This window comes from Myotis daubentonii, chromosome 14 (assembly GCF_963259705.1).
Source record: "Myotis daubentonii chromosome 14, mMyoDau2.1, whole genome shotgun sequence".
NCBI classification, from domain to species: domain Eukaryota; kingdom Metazoa; phylum Chordata; class Mammalia; order Chiroptera; family Vespertilionidae; genus Myotis; species Myotis daubentonii.
In genome coordinates this window covers 5837819-5862391 of record NC_081853.1, presented here as the reverse complement: position 1 = coordinate 5862391, position 24573 = coordinate 5837819, and the positions used below count along the sequence as shown (strand labels likewise).

At 42.5% G+C, this 24573-nt stretch overlaps 1 protein-coding gene across 1 annotated transcript in view; it reads left to right on the top strand.

The window, feature by feature from the left end:
- The first annotated feature begins 8946 nt into the window (after positions 1–8946).
- Positions 8947–24573, top strand: part of TAFA1 (TAFA chemokine like family member 1) — a 499757-nt gene continuing 484130 nt past the window's right edge. Inside the window, exon 1 of the mRNA XM_059663020.1 lies at positions 8947–9064. Coding sequence (XP_059519003.1) covers positions 8947–9064 — 118 coding nt within the window. The remainder of the gene's footprint in view (positions 9065–24573) is intronic.

The window sequence follows — 24573 nt, the reverse complement described above, 5'->3', positions numbered from 1 at the left end:
ATGTCTAACATAACAATGTATTTATCACTTTTATTAGAGAGAAGTTGGTGAAGTTCTTATGGTTTCAACTCTCTGTTTTAAAAGAAGAATAAAGAGAGAAGTGGAAGAACAAAAGAAATTACCTTATTCTTTCTTTTTCTTCTGAGAGACAGACAAGATAAGCAATGAGGAATTATAATTGATAAAGTAATTGCAGAGATAGGCTGCTAGAGGTGAAAAATGAGTCTCCTAAATGAAGGTTATCTTTTCTTCCAGCCTAAGAAAAATCTTGTCTTCCATTTGCCCTTTTTCACAGTTACAGGAAATTCTGTTTTATATTTCAGATCCAAATTATATCATTGAATATCGCCAGCTTGATAGAAAATTATTTACTTTTGTTCATTTTGTCTTATTGTTAATGATTTTTATTTTTTCTTGACCAGCAATTAGGTTATTTGTTTGTTTTGTCTTGTTTGCTTTTGCTGTTTTTTTGTTTTGTTTTTTACCTTGTGGATTCTGTATAATTTAAAGAAATAATTGTTTCCTTCTTCACTTCTACCTGCCAGGAAGATTAGAGTTAAATAGTGCTTCCACTATATCAGTAGATGGTGTGTATTTTATGTTCAAACTTCACAGTAGGCTCATCTTTCTTTGCTTACTTGGCCTTTTATCTTTATCATGTAAAATTATTACTTATTTCTAATTTGTTTGCCTAGAATTTGGTTGCTTAGAGCTTAGAGCTCTGGGAATCAAAGATGAAAATGATTTATAGTTCTTCAACCTTATGACATTAGTTCAGTCTCTTCTCTGAAATTTAGGAATTCATCCACAAAACAGAAATAACTGTAATACAGACCCATTAGCACTTTTGTGAGTATTAAATGAGACACTGATGTATTGGCTCAACTGGTGCTTGGCACATAGAAAAAGGCCCCCCAAAGTAAGTATTAATAAATACAATCCTCCTCATTATTATATGATCATTAATCATCATCAATATTATATATTACTAGAGGCCTGGTGCACAAAAATTTGTGCACTCGAGGGGAGGGGGGGTCCCTCAGCCCAGTCTGTGCCCTCTCGCAGTCCGGGACCCCTCGGGGGATGACCACCTGCTAGCTTAGGCCTGCTCCCTAGGGGTTGGGCCTAAGCTGGCAATCAGACATCCCTCTGGAAGCCCGGCAGCCCTCGGGGGATGTCCACTTGCCAGCGGGGAGCAGGCTTAAGCTGCAGTCAGACATCCTCAGTGCTGCTGAGGAGGCAGGAGAGGCTCCCACCACCACTGCTGTACTGGCAGCCATCAGCCTGGCTTGTGGCTGAGCAGAGTTCCCCCTGTGGGAGCGCACTGACCACCAGAGGGCAGCTCCTGCATTGAGCGTCTGCCCCCTAGTGGTCAGTGTGTGTCATAGTGACCAGTCATTCCCAGTCTTTTTGCTGTTAGGGTCAGTTTGCATATTACCCTTTTACTATATAGGATAAAGGCCTGGTGCAGAGGTGGGGGCCGGCTGGTTTGCCCTGAAGGGTGTCCCAGATCATGGTGGGGGTCCTTCTTGGGTGCCTGGCCAGCCTGGGTGAGGGGCTGATGGCTGTTTGCAGCTGGTCACACCCCCTTCAGGGTGGGGGTCCAGGCTGGGGTGCCTGGCAAGCCTGGATGAGGGGCTGATGGCTGTTTTCAGGCTGGCCATACCCCCTTCAGGATGGGGGTCCCCACTGGGGTGCTTCGCCAGTCTAGGTGAGGGGCTGAGAGCTGTTTTCAGGCTGGCCGGCGACTGAAGCTCCCAGCCTCTCCTTTTTTTCTTTTCTTTTTTTATTCTGGGATTTATTTACCTTCTATAATTGAAACTTTGTTGCCGTCAGTGGCGCTCCCAGCTCTGAGGCTGAGCAGGTATCTGGGATTTGTTTAGCTTCTATAATTGAAACTTTGTTGTTTTCGGAGCTCAGAGCCGGGGCCACGGCAGGCGGGGAACCTTGGCTTCCTCCATCACTGGAGCAAGCAAGCCTCCTGCTCACTTCAGCTGCGTGGCTGCCGGCTGCCATCTTTGTTGGCAGTTAATTTGCATATCTCGCTGATTAGCCAATGGAAAGCGTAGCAGAGGTATGGTTAATTACCCTTTTTGTCTTTTATTTGATAGAATTATTATAATTCAGATTTTCTTGTTGTACTTCATCTGCTTTCTATTCATCATCCTTTTCCAATTCTTAGCTTAAATATATTTTGAAACAATGCATGGTACAGAATAACGCTGTAAATAAGGGAAGTATACTAGTTTGTACCATAGTTAGATCCCAAAGGGAAGACTGACAAGCTAGGGATGCTGCTGTGTACCTGGTATGGGGCACATGCTAGGTAGGATTCCATGAGAGATGGGAATATTTCAAGTGAGTTCTATAAAAGAGGTGATAACAGAATTGATTTATGCAGTTGAGCTATGGAAAAAAAATAGGGTAATATTAATACTTACCCAAGGGAAAAGATCTATTATCACCAGGGATTTAAAACAGACACACTGTCAACCAACTGATGGGTAGTCCCAGTTACTCAGAAAACAGAAGTTGGGCTTCAATGCTACAGCAAGCATAGAGATTAGAGGTCAGGTGCCATGACAATGGTCCTTTTATCCACGCCTCCATTCACATTAGTCAATTAAATGGAACAAGAGAAAACATCAGGGTTGTGAAAACCCAACCAAAATGTGTTTTCTCAAGAAATACTTAGAACTGGTTTAAGTGCTGTGCATATAAGGCACTTTAGTTTGACTGAAAGTTGGCATGTTTCTCAGTCCAGATGTAATTTATTTAAATTCCCTTACTTGCTTTTCAATTTAGAAATATGCACAAACATAAAATCTTGTACATCTCATTTTTTTCTGCACATTTGTGAATTAAAAATAGCCAAATTATTAAGTGGATTGTTCCTCAACTAAGCTAAAGATGCCAAGAAATGGGAAGTGTGGTAATCATGGGAATGAGGGAGTTTATGGTGGTACTTTGAGCCTTGATACAGAATTCAGGCCCTCCCATGGGTCCCCCCCCACACACACACACAACTTACTACTACAAAGTACATGTGAGGGTATTTCCCCTCCCCCCCAGGTTTTCATAATTATTTGGAGAGAGACAGGAAGGAGTCACATGCCACAGGATATCTTTTTCCACCAAAATATTCCCAGTGGAAACTCCTGCCCTCAGAGCTTTTATTTCTGCGCCTCTAATGTGTTTCTCTCTAGCTCTGTCTCTCTGCTCCTCACTTTTTTTTTCTTCCCTCCAGATTTCTACCCTATTACATACTGGAACCCCATCCCTCCTCCCCCTGCCTTTTACTATGCAGGCAATTTGCTGGATATTCTTGTTTCTTTAAGAATTCTGAGTGTGTCAGCTCCCCCACCCCCTTACTTTCACTGAGCCTTTCTTATGACAGAATGTGGATTCCTCCATAGGGAGGAGTTCTGGTGATTGGGATTTTCTTTCTGTAATGTATACACAAGTGTGCATTTACGCAGACACTGTATTTGAAAGGTGTATCTTTAGGGATTAAGCATTAGGTAGGACTCCATGAGAATTAAGCATTAGGGATGGGCTATGGTGCTCTGGTCTTTTGCCTTTTGAAATATTGTGCTGCATAACAAAATGGCTGAACAGAGCATGCTCATGGGCAACGTAAGTGATCAGCTTATAACTCTTGGTTTATGAGAACCCTTAGATACTCCAGCTGCAACAATCAATGCTTTGGAACTAACACTCCTCTAATAAAAGACCTCCAAAGTATTCCTATTGGGGAGGGCTCAGTGAAGGTAGGAACTTGGTGAGATGTAGACACTGCTATCTCCTCAGTGCTTAGAACAGTGGCTAGGACATAAAAATTGTTTAATGAAAAAATGTTATATGAATAATACTGGCTAAAATCTTCATCAGTCAGGATAGATTTGGATATGCTGTAATAACAAGTAGCCCCCAAGTCTCAATTGCTTAAAGAACAAACTATTGCTTATTCATTATGTACATGCATTATGGGTTGGTACGGGAATGGGAGGCCTCTTCTCTTTGTAGCCAGTCATGGATCCAGGCTGAGAGAGCAAAGAGAGACCTGGGGAGGGAGAGGTGCTTCAACCTTTAAATGTTCCAACTTTAAAGCGGTACCTCATTGGCTGAAAGTTTACAGTCCCCCCAACCATGAAGGATCAGGAAGTGCAAGCTTACAGTTGCAAAGGTAGAAAGGCCCACACTTCTTTGAGATGCGTGAAAGTAGTTCACTTTTAGTTGGGAGAATGGACTAAATTGTCTTAAATATCAATGTGTATGGATGCTTATATTATTAGGATAAATGATAATTGGCTGCAATATAATCAACTACAATGTATTTGATAGAAAAAAATGGAAGTGTTGATATTCTTGTTTTATTACATACATAGATAGAAATTCACTTAAACCTTAAAGGGCAAGTCTTTCTTCCAATCTTTTTATTTTTTTAAAAATTTTAATTATCAACAATTCTTATTTGAGTGGCTTGAACAGAATCCATAGAACATGTTTCAAGTTTGTTAAAATGAGTTGAATTCTAGATAAGGAACTATATTGAGCCTTAATTAAATCCATAGAAATGAAGGAAAGAATGGTTACAGATTTTCAAAATGGTAACCTTTATTAGCAAATGTAAACTTCCTTTTCATTTTAATTCATTAGCATAGCAAGAACAAAAACAAGAGCAATCATAGGGCAAAGACCAGTCTCCACACTGCTATTTTCCAAATGCCTGGAAGGGACTCAATATTTGCCTCTTAAAAAAGTGAGTAATTTTTTGAGAGTGTTTTAATGTTAATGTACACTAAATGGCCAGATTATTATGACCAGCCAGATTATTATGACCACCCCATCAGTACTTCATTGACACTTCCAAAAATACTGAATATTGAAAACTTCCTAAGCAAATACTCTCAAGGTTTTTATTATTATTATTATTATTTGCATAACTAATTCACTTCATTGTATTGATGGGGTGGTCATAATAATCTGGCCGGTCATAATAATCTGGCCACTCAGTGTATAATGTAATAATTAACTTCGTGTAGTTTGTTTTTCCCAGAAATTGTTTTATCCCGGTATTTAATAGATGGGCTCCTAACCTAATCACTGGGGTTTGCAACCTTCTTTATCACTTACTCGCTCTATTACCTTCAGCAAATTTCTTAATCTCTCTGTCCTTTCTCAAGTTCACCGTTCATGAAATGGAGATAATAGCAATATGTTCTGGGGTCAGTGAAAAGGATTGAATTACACCTTACAGGAAACATACTATTAGCTGCTGCTGTTATAACTGATGTTATTATTTTAGTCTTGATATTGCCCAGTCTGTGTCAACTTTCTATATATATTCACCAATACAACAATAATGAACCACAGAAAGGACACATACAATACCAAGTAGAACTCTGGTGTTTGACTTATTTTTAACTGTAAGATTAGTAGTCACTGTTATCTTGAAATTTGTTTATTGGTCTGATTCACTAAACAGTTAAGTTACAAAGAGCTATTATGCGTGCACGGTGCAATGAGGAAGACCAGTGGGAAAGACTGATGAGTCTGAGGGCCCGCACTCTCTCATTGTTTGTAAAACGGGAAGAGACAATGGCTTCCAGGTATCCATTGCAGCAGCAAACCTTCTTTATAATGCCTGCAAAAAGGCAAGAGAGTGTTCTGGAGCATTTCAAAAGGCTCCTGAGGAGGAAAATTATGAGAATTAACTTGATTTTCAAAACAACACGAAAGACTAGAATCTTTGACCATGGAGATCACGTCAATCGTGTTTTCTGCCTCGTCCCAATGCATCTGCACACACTAGGTGCTTTATAAGGGATTTGTGAAAGAATTGGATGAGTATTTCTGAGAATCATGGCTGGTGCAATGCCGTCTATAAGTGGCCTTACATTGTTGATATTTAGGTACAATCCAAACACAATAGATTTCCAAAGAAGAAAGTGTTCAAACCTTAGCACTAGAACAAAATATTGAACTTTTGAGTATTTCCTCTTCCCATCTCAGCATTTTATTTGAGAAGGAGGGACATTTAAAGATAGCGCTTTCGGTATATTTATTTGTCAAAACCCAGACTTCAATACTGGAAATGACATATTTCTATTTATTAAACATGTTAAAAAAAACTCAGAAGGTTTTTATGGGGCTTATGCAGATAAACATTATATTGTATTCCAGATATGCCATATTCCCAGATTTAGCTGTCAAAACATTTGAGAGACTTGAATGTATATGAACTTACCAACATTTTTTGTTAACTTATTGGTTATAAGAACATTAAGGGGTTAGAAATGGCTCATATTTCACTTTCCCATTTACTTTAGAAGTCTAATACCCATTAACGCTATCAATATTTTGCAGAATGCTTTTTGCTTTTGTTTCTCCTTCCTTCTTTATTCTTTTGGCAAATGAGTGTTATTGATACAATCTCTAACCTAACGTACCAGGCACTACAGTGTTACAGTGCTGCTCGAGTTGTGGAAGAGTTAGTGGGCAGGTAGTACAACCCACTGTAGCTGTAATAGAGGTAATGTCACTTTAAGACATGTGATACTTTACAGAGGAGGGATGTATTGAAACAGACTCCTGCTACTTACAGCACCGTGTAGCAGCCCAGCTCCTACATTTTGCTGCCTACTCTGCCCTGAATGCACCGGAGAGGGGATGGTCCGTCATTAATTATAAACTGATTCTCATCAGGAAACTGCACATTATCTCACCATCACTTCAAAGGTCTCGTCAGGCAGAGGTGACGCCAGGAGATGATTTAAAGGTGAAAATGACAAGGTTTCCAGCCTCAAACCTTGGCTCCTCTTTTGACAATACAGTCTGAATGAACCCGATGTCTCCTTTATTGTGGAAATAGCATCAGAAAAGAAGAAACATTTTTTTAAAAATCCTGATAAAGAAGACTATTGGAAGCTCTCTTTAAAAATATCTCGAATTGTGGCACAGATGGGTTTTAGAAAGTGGTAGAGCTTTCCAATGAACACTAACAGAGAGCTCTGCTCCTGGCTGGATTTCTCAGGTAAGAAGCCTCTTCTCAGGATTTAAGATTCAGAAAGCAGATTTGTAACCTATTCAGTCTTCTCTAGGGAACTCGGTAAGGCTGCATGCATTATCTGGGGGAAAGCACCTATCAACATAGAGAGTAAGCTATGGAGCGATATGTAGGGACCTTGAAAGTAATGCTGAGAATGAAAGAAAGTTAAATTTAAAAGAAAGGAAAAGAAAGAAAATCCTGTAAAGGTCAAGTCACAGTAATCTTTCTGAGTGCCAAGATCAAGTGGGTGATGAAATGAGCAAGAGGCACTGGACAACTGTGACATTTTGATTGTGGTAGGCTTTTCCAAGTTTAGATTAATTCCTGCTGCATTTTAGCTGAAATTCACAAGCAGTCAGTGCGTGCCACGGTCACCTCTGCTTTGTCTTTCTATAATTTTCAGGGTATTTTGCAAAGACCCCAAAATGCATTCATTCAGGATTCCCAGGAGGGGTGTTGCTATTTAACTGCTGAAGAGAATGAATCTATGTTACACTGATAGTTCTGGAGACAATGAGCTAAATCTGTTGTATACACAAGTAAACAGTGGGCAGTGAGACAACTAGAAAGTGGATGGTCCATCTGAATCCCAGACTGGGGCCGGAAAAGCACAAGCTGTTGAAAATAATGTTTTCCTACTTTGCACTTAATTATGGTTGTCACCATTTGTCTATTATAGTCCTAAAACCCTTCTTAAAGACATCTCTCTCTTAAAACCCATAAATTAGCTTGTACTATGTCTGTACACACACATATAATGCATATTTTTGCTTTCTAAAATTACAGTCTCTTGAAAGAGTACTAATTTTCCTGAGTAAAAAAGCCACAATGGGAGGTCACTAGCAGGTTTTAAATATATAGTTGGAATACTTGAAGTGTATGATTTGACAATGGGAAATTAAAAAAAGAAAAGAAAAAGAAAAAGAAACAAACTTGGTTCCGAAGCTCTCTCTACCTAAGAGAATAGCATACACTTCACTGTATTCCTGTGTAGAAAATGCTTCCCTATCACTGGCTGAGTGAGGATGATGTTCAAATTGATTAATCTGGCAAGATGAAGTGCGGCAGAAGGTGTTGTTTGAGAAATTGGACATTATGTAGCGTAGCTGAGCCTTTGCAGCTCTAAGGTCCGTATGGGTGCAGATAAGACTGTCAAAGTTTCGGTGCCTGTGAAAAGGTGTGTGCTCATCCATAAATGCATACACCACCTGTATATGCATATTCATCAGCACTGTACCTCAGATGCCACAACGGGATCCGAGGCGGCGAAGCAATATTGTAAATTACGGCTTGCTCTATGGCAGACGCACAGGTCTTGCATGTGAAACTCATTCTGGCTGAAGACAATTCCTTCTGATTTTAAGTCCAGCCAGAGAGACTGATTCTATCAGGAGATTACAACATGCCTCTGAGAAATGATTACTTAGTTTAGAAGATAGCATAGTGATTAAAAATTCATGACTGTAGAATTAAAAAAAAAAAAAAAGAATCCATTCTTTCCTTTCATTATGTCAGACTTGCAATGAAGTTAGAATGAGCAGGAGTGTGCAGCTTTCCAGTGCCTGGAAAAACTGTCACTTACAGATCAGTGTGTCAAGCAGGAAGGTTAGTTAGGATACTATGTTTCAAACTGCCTAAGCCATAGGCAAACTTTAATTTATTTTTGTCTTTTGGCAATTCCTGGAGTTTGGTTTTGCTGAATTTCACAAATGAATGCATGATCTTCTGGAGAGTACTTTTCTTCAGTCCTGCTGCGCAGCATGACCTCTGCTGGCCTTGTTTTCTAGCAGCAGAGGGGCATGAGCCCCAGGCCCCCTGCTCTCCTCAGTGGAGCTGAGTGGGCTGGGGCCTGGGAGCTGGGGCTGACCCTCCCTGTCTGCTGTCCCCTCCAGAGCATGGCGGTGGTCTCGGCGATGTCCTGGGCCCTGTACCTGTGGATAAGTGCCTGTGCCATGCTGCTCTGCCACGGAGCCCTCCAGCACACTTTCCAGCAGCCCCACCTGCACAGACCAGGTAAGCCGCTGGCTCCCTGCAGCCCCAGGCTCGCCGCTGTCTCCTTAACAGATGGTGAAGGCAGGCGACTCCTGTGCTGTGGTCTGGGCAGCTCGCCTCTGAATTCCAAGACATATTGTTGGCTAGAGGCCTTGGGAAAAGGGGGTCACTAAAATGGCTTGGCGGGGTTGTCTCTAAGAGCCTCTCTCTCTCTCTCTTTCTCTCTCTCTCTCTCTCTCTCACACACACACACACACACACTGAAAAGTCCTTTGTTTTGTGTACTTTGGCCAAAAATAGAATATTCTGTAAGAGGTGGGATAATTTTCAAGACTTGGAGATTGTTTTTAGGGGGACAAAATATGATCTTTGCAACTGACGAAATAATGTGTGTGTATTCTTGGATGCATTTTTATCTAGTGTAGATGCTATCATCTTGGTGTGTAAGGGGCTAAGAATTTTGTGGGAATATTCGTGCCCAAACTGACTTTGGAAATAGTTTGTCAATGAAAAAGAAATTAAAAAGTAACTTACTATTTCTTGTCTGGTATAATCTGTCTTCCCTCCTTTCTCCCTTTCTTCCCTTTCTGTTCACCAGTATCTCCGCGGCTTCTCTCGGCAGCTTCAGGGGCCAGTTCCCCCGAGCCTGGTTGGGTGTTTTCCCTGTATTGGATTTTGAGTTCTGGAAGCATTTTTGCTTTCTTGGTCTTTCTGTTCAGAATATGTTGTTTACCCTTTCGTGGCCTCGCTCTGAAATCTGGGGGTTTCTCGCCTCCTTTGCCTCGCCAGCTTTCTCATCACTGTTCCCCAGCTCGATCGTCCGCACCCGCCCAGCTTCTCAGAGAGATTTCCGTCCATTTTCGGTTTAGCTTCAGCCTCTGCGTCCATTTCCTGCACCCCCGCCTTCTCCCGCCGTCTCCGGGCGCCGCCCCCAGGTCAGAGCTCCGGGGACCAGTTGCGCCCGAGCTCGCGAGCCGCAGTTCTCATGGCTACCGGCCCCGCACCCCCCTCTCCAACCACCCCCCCCCCCCCCCCGGCCTCCCGCCTCCGCCGGCTTCCTCCGCCGCGTCCACGCCTCTGCCTCCCGGCTCCGCAGCCGCGCTCGGGTCCGGATCCCGGATCCCGGATCCCGGGTCCCGGCGGGTCCTGTCCTCCAGCATCACCTGCCGGCGCCCCTGCATCCGGCTGGGCGGCCGCCAGGAGCGGGTGCGGCAGGTCCTCCTGCGCGCCAGCTGCTCCCGCGGAGCCCGGGTCGCCCGGGAGGAGGGTCGGGGGCGGCCCGAGGTCCGGGCTGCGGCCGCCGGGGCTGCCTGGGGCCCAGCCACCCTCGCTCCCCACGCCCTGGAGGAGGAGGGAGGCGGGGGCCGGGGACCCCGCCGGTGGGCCTGGGTCGCGCTCCATCGCGGGGCGCGCCCGCCTTTCTGCCGCGTGGGTCCGGGGCCCGGAGCCGCACCGCCGGGCACCCGGGCTCCGGTGCCAGGCGGAGGAGCCGCAGACGTGGGTTTGGGAACCCGCACGTCGCCTCCAGTCAGTTAGTCACAGATCCGTTCTGGCAAAAATGGCTTTGACTTGTTACATAGTCATACAAATCGCGCGGGGAACCTGCATCCCTGATCCTTCTTAACCGCAGGGACACTTAACAAACGCAACTGCCGGAGTTTCAGTTACTCCCCAGGTTAATGCCGTGGCTCCGCTTGGCCCTTGTGCAAGTCTGTGCAAGCCCCTCCCCCTCCTCTGGCAGAGAGGGAAGCTCTGAGGGACGGGGTGGCTGAGACCACAGGGCAGTGACGGCCATTGGCGGCCAGGCCAGCCATTTCCCCGGAGCCTGGTCCCCAGGAGGCTGTAAGCAATGCCTCTCAGGGCAGAGAACAATGCCAAGTAGCCCCTGAGGAACTGGCAGTCCCTTGGCAAAATCTGTGAAAACTTTCAAGTTATGTCAATGCATGGACTCACTTGAACTGCAAAGCCATTGGAAAGGGGGCGTGGCGGACGGGCGGGGGAGGGGGGTTAGGGGGAGGGGGTGGCAAATAATGAGGCAGAGAGCAGAGCTGGCCATCGCCTTTTAACATTAGTGCCCTGACCTTGGGCAAGTCCCTTTTCTTCCTGGGCTCCATTTCCCTCCCCTCGAGGGATGTTTCGGGGTGTAGATGGAGCAATCTCCTCCGAAGTGCTTTGTAAGTTGTAAAGCTCTTCATTAATATCAGGAATTACTGACATCGTCCCACTTACCAGCTGAGGAGAGAAGGCCAGGGATGTTGGTGACCAACATTTGCTGTTCACACATCTAGTCCATCCACTGAGGTCAAAACTTCGTTTTCACTTTTGCTGTTGTGTTAAACTACATGGTACCTGGCTAGCATAGTCACCAAATATGATGTGTCTTGTTTCCCTCTCGATGCATACAGCCAGGAGAAACAGCGCAGTTTGCAATAAGCTCCACATACACTGTCTCTGGTAATCAGTTAATCTTCGAGGGTTTTTTTTTTTTTTTTTAATGAGGGGTTATGACTATGCTACGTAATAAACTCATGTCTTTATGAGGCTTATTATAAAAACGTTATAATTTTAAACTCAGAAACACACCATTAGGTTCTGGCTGAAGTGAAACCTCGTATTAGTTTTCTCATTGTCTACCCTCAGAAACTGCTTATGATCACCAATGCATAGTGTTATGTCATCAATCTGTGCTTCAAATACCCCAGGAAACCAGCACTGACACCAATTTCAACCCCAAGTGCTTTTATATCTGAGACTCATTTCAGATTCATTGATGAAATGAAGAAACTATAAATATTCTTTCCAGACACAGAAAGATTAAAACGATATTAAATTGAAAGTCCAATGTATGTAATATGTTTATTCAACTTCCTTGGGGTTTTAAGAATAGCTGAAAAGATTAAAGCAATAGATCTTGGACATGGCAATATTCTAGATTATTTCATTCAGAAATGCTCTTCTTTAATGTGGCCTTCTGTTTTGATTTTAAGAGTAAATCTATGCTTTTTGTGATGAGATCTGGGATGTTTCCCTTTGGGGTCTTAAATCTTCAGGGACACTAATGAAATGTGTATGAAAACAAGAGAGAAATCGGGCCAGTTCTCTGTGACAACCCACCTCTAAATGAGCAAATAAATAAACAAATAGCTGGATAAAGGAGAAAAGAGGAAAAACATAATCTCATTTTCTCAAATCCGTTCAAACCAGTGACATGATGAGGAAAAATGAGACCCCAGCAGACCCTGCGCTTTGCCACATTTGCCTAAGCTTGAAAAATCGCCTCTTTCCTGGAGCAGGAGCAGGCAGACACCGTGTGCATACCAAGCACCAGGAAATGGGAGAGATGACAGATCTTTCACTCAGCGCCCCGGAGGAGGGAGAGCGGGGCTTTAAGGCCCCCTCCTCCGTGCTGGACGGGCTGGCCCTCTTTCAGCCTCTTACAGGCCGCCCGGCCATCCCCTACCCGGTAAGATTGATGGCGCTCGGGTCCCAGGCAGCCAATCGCAGTCTCTCAAGAATGAGCCACTGCACTGACAGATGCGTGGAACTGTTCCCAGGCGCCCCTGTTCCGAGTGTGCGGCACCTGGACGGCACCAGCCAGGCTGGGTCTTCCGAGGAAATGGCTCGAGATGTGGGCCAATTTCTGCTGTCAACACATGGAGCCAGCGCGGTGCTTTGGTGAGACCGCGAGTTGAGGCTCTGCCTTCTCACTGCAGTGGGTTTGTACACACACAGAATGAGAATATGTAAACGAGAAAACGGACAGATTTTAATATATCCCCCTGCAGTCCCTAAGCACTTCCTATTTTTCGTCCTCGCAGTGCTAGGAACGAACCCTTTATTTTCAGTTACTCACTAGTTAAGGGAGATTAAAACAGTCAATCAAATGAAAGTGAATTTTAAAGTTACACAAATGAGTAAAATGTGCGCTAGATTAACAGATTTGTAATTGCAATAATTTAATATTTGGCTAAATCGCATTTTTATTGCGGGAATAATGTAGGAAATTGCTATCCCAACTTGAAGAACACTCACGCCTATTATATATGCAATACAGCGAGGAGGAGGGCACTCCATTGAGAAAGGCAGCCTAACCAAGGATCCTTGAAAGTGGATCTCGCTGTCCAGGGGGTTAAAATAGCTTCAAGTCCTTCTAATCACCAGTTGTTGGGTAACAGATAAAAAAGGATGAATGGTATGCTAAATGTAACTTTCTAATTTAGCATTAGTTTCCTCCCTTATGAATATATGAATTATGACAGCAATTTAAATGGTTACTTAATTTCAAATGTGAGGGTGTGTGGGTGTGTGTGTGAAGGGTTGTCCTTGAAACTTAATAAAATATGGATAATTTCAAAACACTTTAGTGAGAAAAGATCCTTGAGAGTCTCTAGTAATTTAAAATTATGTAGATAAATTACATGAGACAAGAAGTTATAAGAGCCTAATGAATCATTTATTCTGCAGTCACTGCTATTTTATTGACAGGGATGTAGGGAAATGATGTATAAAAAGATTGCTCTGAATAGAATCATCTGTGTAACTTGCACCTAGCCTGATTTAAAGCTATATTAAGCAAACTCTATATTTAGAGGTATGCATTTATGACTTAATTATTACACACTAAACATTACCATTCATTTTAAAGTGTTTTTTAAATTAAAATATTAAAAAGCATTGCTTCATACTTATTTTTACCTCATTGTTCCTTATTACTTTATTGAAAGCTGCCAGAGGCTTACGCATTAGAATGCCAAGGCATTGCAATGAAGAGTTCGTTTAGCAATTGTAATAGAAATAGAAATAGTGAGGACAACAGTGGCAGCATATTGCTTTTGAAGGATTTGGACTAGTACAAGGCTGCTGAGTGAGTGAATTGGTGTGAAGTTTAGAGCAGACAGGTTGATATTTGGTGTAAGCTGATGCTTGTGATAACCCATTGATCATCTGTTTGCTAATACTGACCTCATCCCAGAGTCAGAGGGCAGCTATGGACATTTGAGAAGACCCCAAATTTCAAAACCAAGTAAGAGATGCAAATAAATATTTTCTGTCAAACTCACGAACTTAGAATTATTTCAGTGCTATATAAACACTGTTACTCATGTGAACTCAACCCTATGCCCTCAATTCATAGGTAAGGGAAATAGATATTATACCATAATACAAACAAATATTTGGAAGTTGTACAAATGATCATTAGCTTTCATTTGTTAATTTCTTAAAGTAAAACCTCTTCCAATTTTAAATTTTGTATAAAATTCTCAAAGCTCCAGTGTATAAACTGGTACAACATTTTTAAAAAAACACAATTTGGCAGTGTCTCCCAAAATGTAAAATGTGCAAATCATAACAATTTCATTTCTAGACATTTATCCTAATAAAGTGATTGACAAATATGAAAAGATGTATGTTAAGGTTTAGTTATTACAACAATGATCTCAGTAGCAAAAAGTTAGAGGGGAGTCTCATTTCTCTCAGAAGCACATTGATCAAACAAATTCTGGAACATCTACGCAATGGGATTCACTGTGGCTACTGCAAACGATGACATGTTCATACTCCTGTGCACAAAAATGCCCATGATCTACTGTTGACTGAAGAAAACAAGGAACAGAAGACTCAGCATCGAAATAATTTTTGTGGAAAAAAATATTTGCACATGCATAAAAATGTCAAAAAGAACATGAGCATTCTTTATAAGTGTTCTCCGTAGTGGGAGAACTAAAATAAATGAGTTTTTTCTCTAATTCTCTAGTTTTTAGATTTGTTTTTAGTATGGGTATATATTGCTTTTTTAAATGAAAAGCTCAAAATATTTCCTACAGATAGTTTTATGGTTACATTAGAAATATTATCAAACAATATTTCCAATTTAAAGAACAGAAAGAAGGATAAGTAGGGAAATATCATGAAGCCCTTTTCTTTTCAAGAGCTTCCAATATTCAATATTGAGTGAAATGTCTAGGCTAACATTTCCCAGCTCACAAAACACTGTCTCCTCCAGATGCCCCTTGGAGACAGCTGCTGGGGGGCGGGGTGGGGGACGCTCACTTCCTGGCGTGTCCTCTCTTGGGGGCTGCAGTGTGTGTTGTGTGTAGAGGTTTTGGGAAGTTCGCCAGTAGGAAACCTGATTGTGTTTAACTTATATTTCCAAACATTTTTAATTTGGTCAACATCTACAGTGCCTATTCATACCACAGATGTGTGTTGAGGAGTGTGCGCCAAGGTAATTCTGGAATCCTGTGCTGCTCATCTTTTTATCTCTCACTTCTGGTAAGAAACTTGACATGTAATAGGTGCTCAGGAAATATGTGAAATAATAAAGGAAAGAAGGAATGACTGTTCTGGTAAAATCTTAAGCTTTTCCTTATTGGTTACTACCTGTAAGTGAATGTGTGTTTATAATTAGGAGCTACCTCCAATGAAGAGTGATGCAAACATTAAGTTGGCAGTAGAACTTGTGTGTATCTGTGCAATATCTTTGAGTAGATATTTGACTTTATTCCATATTTGACAGCCATTCCATTAATCAAAATAACCCAAAGAATATTCTTACAAATGTAGTAAAAAATTAAATCCTTATGGGTTTTCAGTCATGGCATGATTTTTTCCCTCTATCTAGACTCTAGAGTCTAGAGATTTAAAATCTTGGTCTTGGGGGACTGGAGAGAAAATTCACTTAGCAAATAGGGAAAGGATTTTTGCTTTCAAATTTTTTGATATCAAGAGAAAAATTCACTGTATCTTTGTAACAGTGAGAAAATAACTCTACACAAGCATTTTTTTTTCCTTCTTTAGGGTAAAATGAAGGTTAACGTTCTCCCGCCACAATATTTTTCTCATGGATTTTTAGAAAGAGTGGAAGGGAGGGAGGAGAGAAAAAGAGAGAGCGAGCGAGAGAGAGAGAGAGAGAGAGAGAGAGGAGAGACACATTGATTGTTTGTCTCCTGCTCGCCCCTGACTGGGGCCCAGGATAGAACCTGCAAGCCAGTAGGTGCCTTTGACCTGGAATCAGACCCTTTGGTGTGGGGCCAACGCTGTAACCACTGAGGAACACTGGCCAGGGCAAGATGATTTTTTTTTAAACGATTTGTGTAAACGAATAGAATTCTCAAAAGATAATGTCTTCAAGGCACTTAGGGGTCATCTTGGCCCACTATTTCTCCTTCTCTGTCTTTATATAATAAAGTTGCAGAGAAAGAAAGAGAAGTAATATTATTACAGTGACGCACGTTCTCTCAGAAGGTGGATAGGTATGCTGCAGCGGATTCTGCATCCATGTAGGGAAGCGGGCAAACCAGTCCTCACTGAGTATGGGAGGAGGAAGACCTCCTACGTCCTCAGCCAAGGTTGTTCTGCTGGTGCAATTACCTGCATTCATCTTATTATTCCTTATTAGACCATCTTTTCTAGGGATGCTCCATTTTACCCACAAATAAAACCATGCTGAGTCTGTTCACATCCATGGGATTTTCCTAATTTCCTCTTGCATGGATGGAGAAAGGACTAAGAGTCATGTGCTTTGAAGCGAAGACAGAATGCCAGGGTCCAGATTTAGATGAGCCACCACACACAGTGGCGGGAAAAGGCAGGTCAAGACTCTTGAAATTGATGGTATATCTTGGGTTGGGGTCAGTAGGCCAGCTGGTGATATGTCCCGCTGAATACATATTGAGTAAGTATTCAATAAATATATTCTGATCAGCAAGCAAGAATACTATATGCTTTCAGGATGACGTACTACCAGGCAAGCAGCACATTAAACTAAGCCGTTTGATTCCTAATGCCAATGAGGAGAGAGCACCGGAGTGAGGACGGGCTGCTGGAGCTCCTAGGTCTCCCTTAAGGAGTCAGTTGCAAGGCTCCAGATGAGAGGGCTGGACGGAATCAGGGATTTCACACGGAGCCTAGCAACTCCAAGAATATACCTCACCGAGCCGTAAGGTATATTCTGCCACATAGTGAAGCTCTGAGCTGCCCAAGGAACTGATTCATTGATTTTATCTATTTGACAGAGCAAGATTCAGGATAAAATCATCTTTGTATAATTTTCAAAACCTTCTGCTAAAACTATTTGAAAACGTTCTGGATGATTTCATCAATGAGCGAGCCAAATGCCTTCATAGACCAGTCAGTTAACAAACTGATTGGATCAGCTGGAGGACCAGACAGACAGAATGCTGGACTGTGCCTACTGAGAAGCATAGGCACCAGTAGGGGGCACATCTGAGATGGGCTCCGTGCGACCAGAGCACGCAATCTTTTCAGGTAGGATGGAAACCTAGACTTTTGGGTACAATTTCCTTATCTTTTAAACGCCAGGTGGGCCAAACAAAAGTTGACTCACTGCCGTATCCCACCTGAAGGCTGTCTGTGTGGGACAGACACGATTATCTCCAGCTCCAACTGTTCGATTCCTAAGAAATTTATCAAATCCTTTTTTGCAGGCAGGGTGGAGAGAGGTGAAGGCAATGGAGCCCGAAAAGGAACGTTTGTGCACATCTGTCTTGGCCTGCTTTACAGTGATGCTCACGGTCTAGTCCTAGCCTGAGTCACAGCCAGCATGCTGAAACCCTGGGTTTCTGCCCCCTTTGTCTGACACTGGGGATCTGAAAGCAGTGAGCATTTATCGAATGAAGGCAATGGGCTGAACAGAGGTCTCATTTAAATTTTTGCTAAAAGTCCATTAATTCTCCTCTAGATTAAGGTGTGGGGGAAATACTAATTTTCAAATGTAATAAGCCAGAGGGAAGCAGCAGGCCTCATAGTGATACCTGTATAACCCTTAATTGAACATTTTATTAAAATTTTCAACATCTTCTCTAAAGTCCACTAATAGGTTGTAATTTATCTTAAAACCCAAAGCTTTTTTTTGTGATTCTTTTGATCAGGTGATTTAAGATTTCATTTGTCTTGCCCTGCCGATGTGGCTCAGTGGCTGAGCATTGACCCATGAACCAGGAGGTCCCAGTTTGATTCCCTGTCAGGGCACATGCCTGGGTTTTGGGCTTGATCCCCAGCATGGGGGTGTAGGAGGCAGCCAATCGATGATTTTCTCTCATCACTGATGTTTCTATCTCTCTCTCCCTATTCCTTCCTCTCTTTGAAATCAATAAGAAAACATAAAATAAAAGATTTCATGTGTCTTCATTTTGTATATGAAAGTACAGACTACTTATTAGTACCCCAACTGAATTATGATTCTACTAGAAACGACATGTAACTAAGGCTGGCTGAGCTTCCTCAATTCAGTATTTTACTAGAAAAAATAGAATACTTTTCTCTTGGAAACATTGAAAATACCTGCGTGCAAATAGAATTCATGCAATTTGGGGAAGCACAATTTATCAGTGTATCCTGAGAGTTGTTTGAGTTGTTAGTGATTTTCAGTTATAGTGTGGGTCTAGTTTCATTATCAATTAAGTTTGCTGTGGGCTATTTGGTAGTCTGTAATGATGCATATTTACATATTTTGGATTTTAAATTTGTTGGAGACTGGACTTTAAGACATTCCTGAATTGTGGTATCCTTGTGTGAAACATGTATATCCAAACCAGTCTCACACTGATTTGTATGGGGACAAATCTGTACTGCCTAAGAGCCTATGCAAGCAACATAAGTCAAGGTAAGTAACATTTTATGTTTATTTTTATGTCTATCGGGCTCCATTTTATAAAATATGAGCATGTTAATAGGCTTATGTTATTTTATAAAGGTAATTAGTGATTCATAAATGTACCCTCTAGGTATTTATTACTAAGTATTTTTCCCCTGGGAAGTGGACTCTGGTAGGAGTTTGATATTCCACTTCCTCAATGTGCTGTGGTAAGGAACGTTTGAACACCACTGTTCTATGAGGAAACTGTAACTAGAGACAAGTCCATCATCGAACTCTGACAGGAGACCATGCTATTCGGAAGCCTCCCAGATGATGTCTTGTTAAATTCAATTGTCTTCGTGGCTTCTTATATCTCTGTATCTGATGAAAATGCAAGATGCCGCGCTCCGGACATGTGTTTGAGAATCTAGGTCACTGGGTGAACGTTTGTAGGACAGCAGTTCTGACAGCTCCTCCCGGGGTTGTTTGGAAGTGAAAGCAGATTGATGGCGTCTGTGCTGCCAGCCCCCTGCCCTCTCTCTATCCCAGGCCTCGACAATCAATCACAGTGACTGTTCCCACAGAGCCTCGATGTGGTGTCAGAATGCGTCTCAGCTCTTCTCCAGGCACCGCCTGTGAACCGACTGACGCTGGTGTGCAGGCGAGAGTCTATGACCAGCTCTGCTGTGACTTAACTTTCTCCAGAATCCTTCTCCTACCCCCAAAACGCTGCCATAAAACACTTCATTCGAAAACGGGAAAATGAACCAAACTGCGGTTAAATTTAAATAGCAACAGGTGTCTAGTGACTACTGTTTGAGAGTCTGGCATTAGACAATTCTGTCGCCTTCCGAGGGTCGCAAGGCATTCTTCTCATTACTTCACAATGAGCTCAACCCCAACAGCGTGCTGTGTGACCCTAAAGCAGGAGGCAGTCATTCCAAGTGGAGAAGGTTGGGGAAACCCCCATGAAGTGGGTAAATCTGTGTTGGGCTTCGGATGTGTGGGCTTAGAGACTGAGCTGGTAGTGAAGGATCAAGGGCGGTCTATTCCACTAAAGGGAACAGAACAAGGGAAGGTTAGAGGCAGGTGAGGGGAACAAGGGTGGAGGTGCAGGCAGACCTGAATTGCTATAGGCCCTAGACTATTAGAAAAACTTTATTATTCCAATGAAAGAGAAAGCAAGGTTGTTTTCTTTGTTACTGTTTTGTAATCTAATGTACACAAATGACCACAGATGTAGAGCTAGGTAAGATGAAAGGAAAGAGTCCCAGTATCCACAATTAGAGTTTCTATGAAAAGCAAGTCTGTTAATTAACAAAAATGCAGCAACAGCCAGACTCCGAGTCCCTGAGGTCTCCCACAATGCTCTCCTCCCAGATCTCCACTCCCTGCAGACCAGCAGTCGGCAATTCTGCAGCACATAGTCAGGGCCAAATAAATATTCACTGGGTGAATTAAAGAATGAATGCTCCTAAGTATTTAATGTTTCATTGAATCCTCCCAATAACCTTGTAGAATTTTTTTCCATTTTACTGATTAAAAATATCTTAAAGAAGAGATCATTGACTTTTTTGAGACATGGAGTTTGGGAGGGCAAGTTGAGAGCTTCCCATCTATATATATATAAAAGCCTAAGCGACCGAATGACCAGTCGACCAGTCAACCGGTTGACACTGGTCACTATGCCATGCACTGACCACCAGGGGCAGATGCTCAACACAGGAGCTGCCCCCTGGTGGTCAGTGTGCTCCCATAGCAGGACCTCCGCTCAGCTGACTGACCTGTCTTGGTGGCCCACCAGCCCAGTGGCAGCCACTCCCTCCCTCAGCAGTTCTGCAGGTCCAACCTATGGACCTGTGCTGCTGGCATGATCCTGACAGCACCTCCGGCCTCCTGTAAGTTGGCCTTGGGCACTGCAGCCACTTCCCCTCCCTAGACACTCCACAAGGAAGAAACTATATAAAAGCGGCTGCCAGGTGGCTCCCGACAACCAGTGTGAACATCAGCAGGATGGATCCGGACCCGCAAGGGTGTTCCACCGCCCACCAGGTGGGCTGATCGCATCCTGCCCTCCCCCCTCTCAGGACAGGCGCCAGATGCAGGACTCATGGCAGGCGAGCACCACTGTGGTGGCATGAGCCTCTCCTGATCGGGACTGACTGGCCGTGAGCCCCAGGCAGGCACAGCGGGGCTGGGATGAGATGGAGCAGCAGGTAATAGCAGCAGGCAGCATTGGACTGTGAGTTTTGGCCCGCAGGCCAACCCCAAGGGACCCCACCTGTGCACGAATTTGTGCACCGGGCCTCTGGTCTCTGAATAAGGTTCCGTTTATTGAGTCTGTGCTGTGTATTGACCCTAGTACAAGCTGTTTCTTAAGATAAGATGTTTGATCTGTACCGCAACCCTACATGGTTGGTACTGTGACCTCAGTGTACAAAACCCTGCAAAATGTGGGCAATAATGATAAAGCTGAGAGGGTCCCCAGCCGGCACTCCTTCCCTCACGGCCAAGTCTTGCTTTTAGGAGCATCAGCCAGCTGGTCGTGGTCAGTCTAACTCACACAGCGCATTTCTCTGTGAGGGCCTAGTTCTGTGTTCGCCAGCAACTGTCTTGGGCACTTAGCTCAGCATGTCCCGCAATAATTTTGAGCACTGTGGCTGAGTAATGCTTCAGTCTTAACTTTGTGTGCCCACAGGCCTGGCTGGAAGTGTGCTTTCTTTTCTTATTGGGTTAACAGAACCTCATTTTCAAGTATTTGTAATAGGCTATTGTCTCCCAACGCATTTTTTTTTAAGAGTCTGGGAGGCCCTTTTTGTGGTTCCAGGCAGAGAAGTAGCAGCAGAGGATGAATCTACATTTATTGGACTCATTTCCCCGGGAAGAAAATTCTCTATAACTGCAATTTAACTTTTTGATGAGATTGTTGGCATTTATCATGTGGAAACTTTATAAATTATCTAGGATATTGTAAAGTGGGCTGACCTTTCCAGTAAGTGGTTTGATCGTTTGCAACAGTGTCTTTTTGCAAACATATGAACTTGCTGCCTTTCAGAGAAAACTTTCTAGACCTGCAGCCCAGTAGCATGTTAGGTAGAAATTGCTTATGTAATCAGACCTGCGGTCTCCCTTTGAAAGTCCTCTTACCAGCAAAATACATTTCTTCCTCTGCCCTGCAATATCCCCACAGCCAGTGATGGCAGGTTCCTGACAGTTCACTCTTCCTAGGACTCCACTGCGGTCACTGCTGATCAACATGGCGCCCTTTGTATTTCAGTCGATTCAACCTCTGAGTCTTTCCAAGCAGTGCTCAGGCACTGAGCTGGTAAAGGAGAGAGGAATGATTTCAGGAAATTAACAACCACCACCCTCAGGACCGCTGGCCTGTGCTTATAGGTAACTGATTTCTCCTCAAAGTGGACCATGCTATTCATTTAAAAATAACGATTTAGCTCTAACAGGTTTGGCTTAGTGCATAGAGCATCGGCCTGTGGACTGAAGGATCCCAGGTTCGATACCAGTCAAGGGCATGTACCTTGGTTGCGGGCACATCCCTAGTGGGGGGTGTGCAGGAGGCAGCTGATTGGGGCAGCTGTTTCTCTCTCATCGATGTTTTTCACTATCTCTCTCCATACTCTCTGAAAAAAATAAATACAAATATATTTTAAAAAATAAATAAAAAATAAAAATACCAATTTATATGATTGAACATGTTGATACAAACAAAGTATTTAGAATGAGTCCTGAAACAGGGTAAGTACTCGTCGTTGTGTTGCATACCTCATCGGGAATTAAAGAATTGACTTGCTTGCAGGATTTTTACCTGACCTCACCCTCCTTGGCACCAGTGACCCTGGGCCAAGTGGTTGTAGGGCTAAGAGCAGATGGGTGTATAAGTAAAAACAGGAGTTCATATATCAGCTCTATTTTATCACGTTTTTAACTCTAAGTAAGTGTGGGCAATTCAATGCCACTCCCCCTGCCTCATCTATGAAATGGAGATTCCTGTTTATAAAATCTCTACCTTAAGTGAGAATAGAGAAGATGTCTGTTCTACACCTGAGTAGGTGTCTAGTATTTGGCATCTCTTTATATTGTTATATAAATATATGAATGTCAAAGCAAAGATGGTATAGAAGGACTACTTGATACTAACACATTCACCCATAATAGTTTATTGTATAAAGGGATGCACATAGAAATTTTACAACTTGGGCTTTTTTTACTCTCTTTATGAACCCATCCGAGTTTTCTGATACTTTTCCATGTACTCAGAAAAGACAATAGATAGGGATTTTATGGCTAATCTCTGTTCTGGAATCCGTAATGACTAGCCTTGAGTTCTAAGTCAATATAAACAGGCCAATACTTATAGCATCCTTCCTTCCAATAGCACTCTAATCAGTAAGTTTGGTAGAGTCTGTATGTTCCCAAGTAATAGGGAAGTTTGACTAATTAATTTAAACATCTGGCCAATAACTTATTAATAGGAAAAAGTCTAAAATTTAGCATCAGCCCGAAAGTCAGCATTGGTGCTTTATGATTCTCAAAATGGATCATACGTTTATTATAACTCTACTAAAAGAACTACTAGTCAAATGAAATATAATAAAATCCATCAATACTTCATCAGCTGCCTTTCAAATTAACTGTGTTGTTTTTATAATAACACATTAGCTCTTTATCAGAGGACCCAACTACTAAAGGAAGAAATACAGGTACATACTGATAAACACAATGTTACCTAAATGTCCATGGCTTGCATCCTAGGGTTCCATTTTTGTATACTCCTATGTCTACCCCATATTTTCTGCTTGCTCTGAATACAAAATGATATCTTTGTATATTAAGAGTTGCCTAGGAGTCATGGTGGCTAATATTTTGAACCTTAGCAAAAAAAAAAGTGCCAATGTTTCTTATGTTTTAAGCCTCCAGGTAATTTGTTTCAGCATGAGAGACTGGCCTATACAGAGAGAAGCATGGATTGAAGATATTAAAAATGATGATACATTTGCAATTAGTGTTTCAGCGTCTCCTGAGCACCATACCCAACAGGCAAGGGTGCTCCAGTGACGAGGTCAAAGCCTCACAGAAGCCTTGCAAGTTAGTTGATAAAACTCAATCTTTTTTACCGTCCTCATTAACACACTTCAAAATGCTCTTAAGTATTTGTGGTGAGCAGAGGATTGGAGTAATTTTACAGTAGTGTAAAGAATTTATTATAATCTTTTCATAAGTCTATTTTTATTCAATTTGACATTAATAGGTTGGCAAAACAAACCAGAGTTAATTGTATTTAATTAAACTGTTGAAAAGAAGGGTAGTTTGTTATTATAAACAGAAGGCTCTATGGGTGTACTTGTTTGTATGAATAAGATCGGGTGCAAAGTTCTTTCTTTTGGATGTGGCATTAGTTATCAACAGAAAGCAATATAAAAATGCTAATTCACGGAAGTTGTCATTGTAATAGAAGCTTCACATAGTGTTTGTAATATACATCCAGTGCTAGGTAAAGGCAGTGGGGTTCCTGCCGGAACAGACATCCCTGTTTTTCTCCTGTGCCTCCCGAGGAACTCCAAGACCATCTATCCACCCTTCTTTCCTTCTTTGGAGGGGCCGTTTGGGATGGTGGGGTAAGATCTTGGTCAAGGCTTTCATTAAAAATATGTATATTTCAAATGAGACCTGAAGAAGTAGGAAGGACTAAACAAGACCTAAGGCTGGATTTGGGGCAGCAAAGAATTCTAGGCAACATTGACAGCATTATGAAGACCTGGAAGCAGAAAGGAAGATACACTAGAAAAATCTGAGGAAGTCAGAAGCTCAGGGAAAAGGTACAACTATGTCACGGATTAATGAATGCAGGTAAAAAATGTTTGAAGACAGCGGGAGACAAGCAGTGGAAGCTGACACTGGAATAAAGAAATTAATT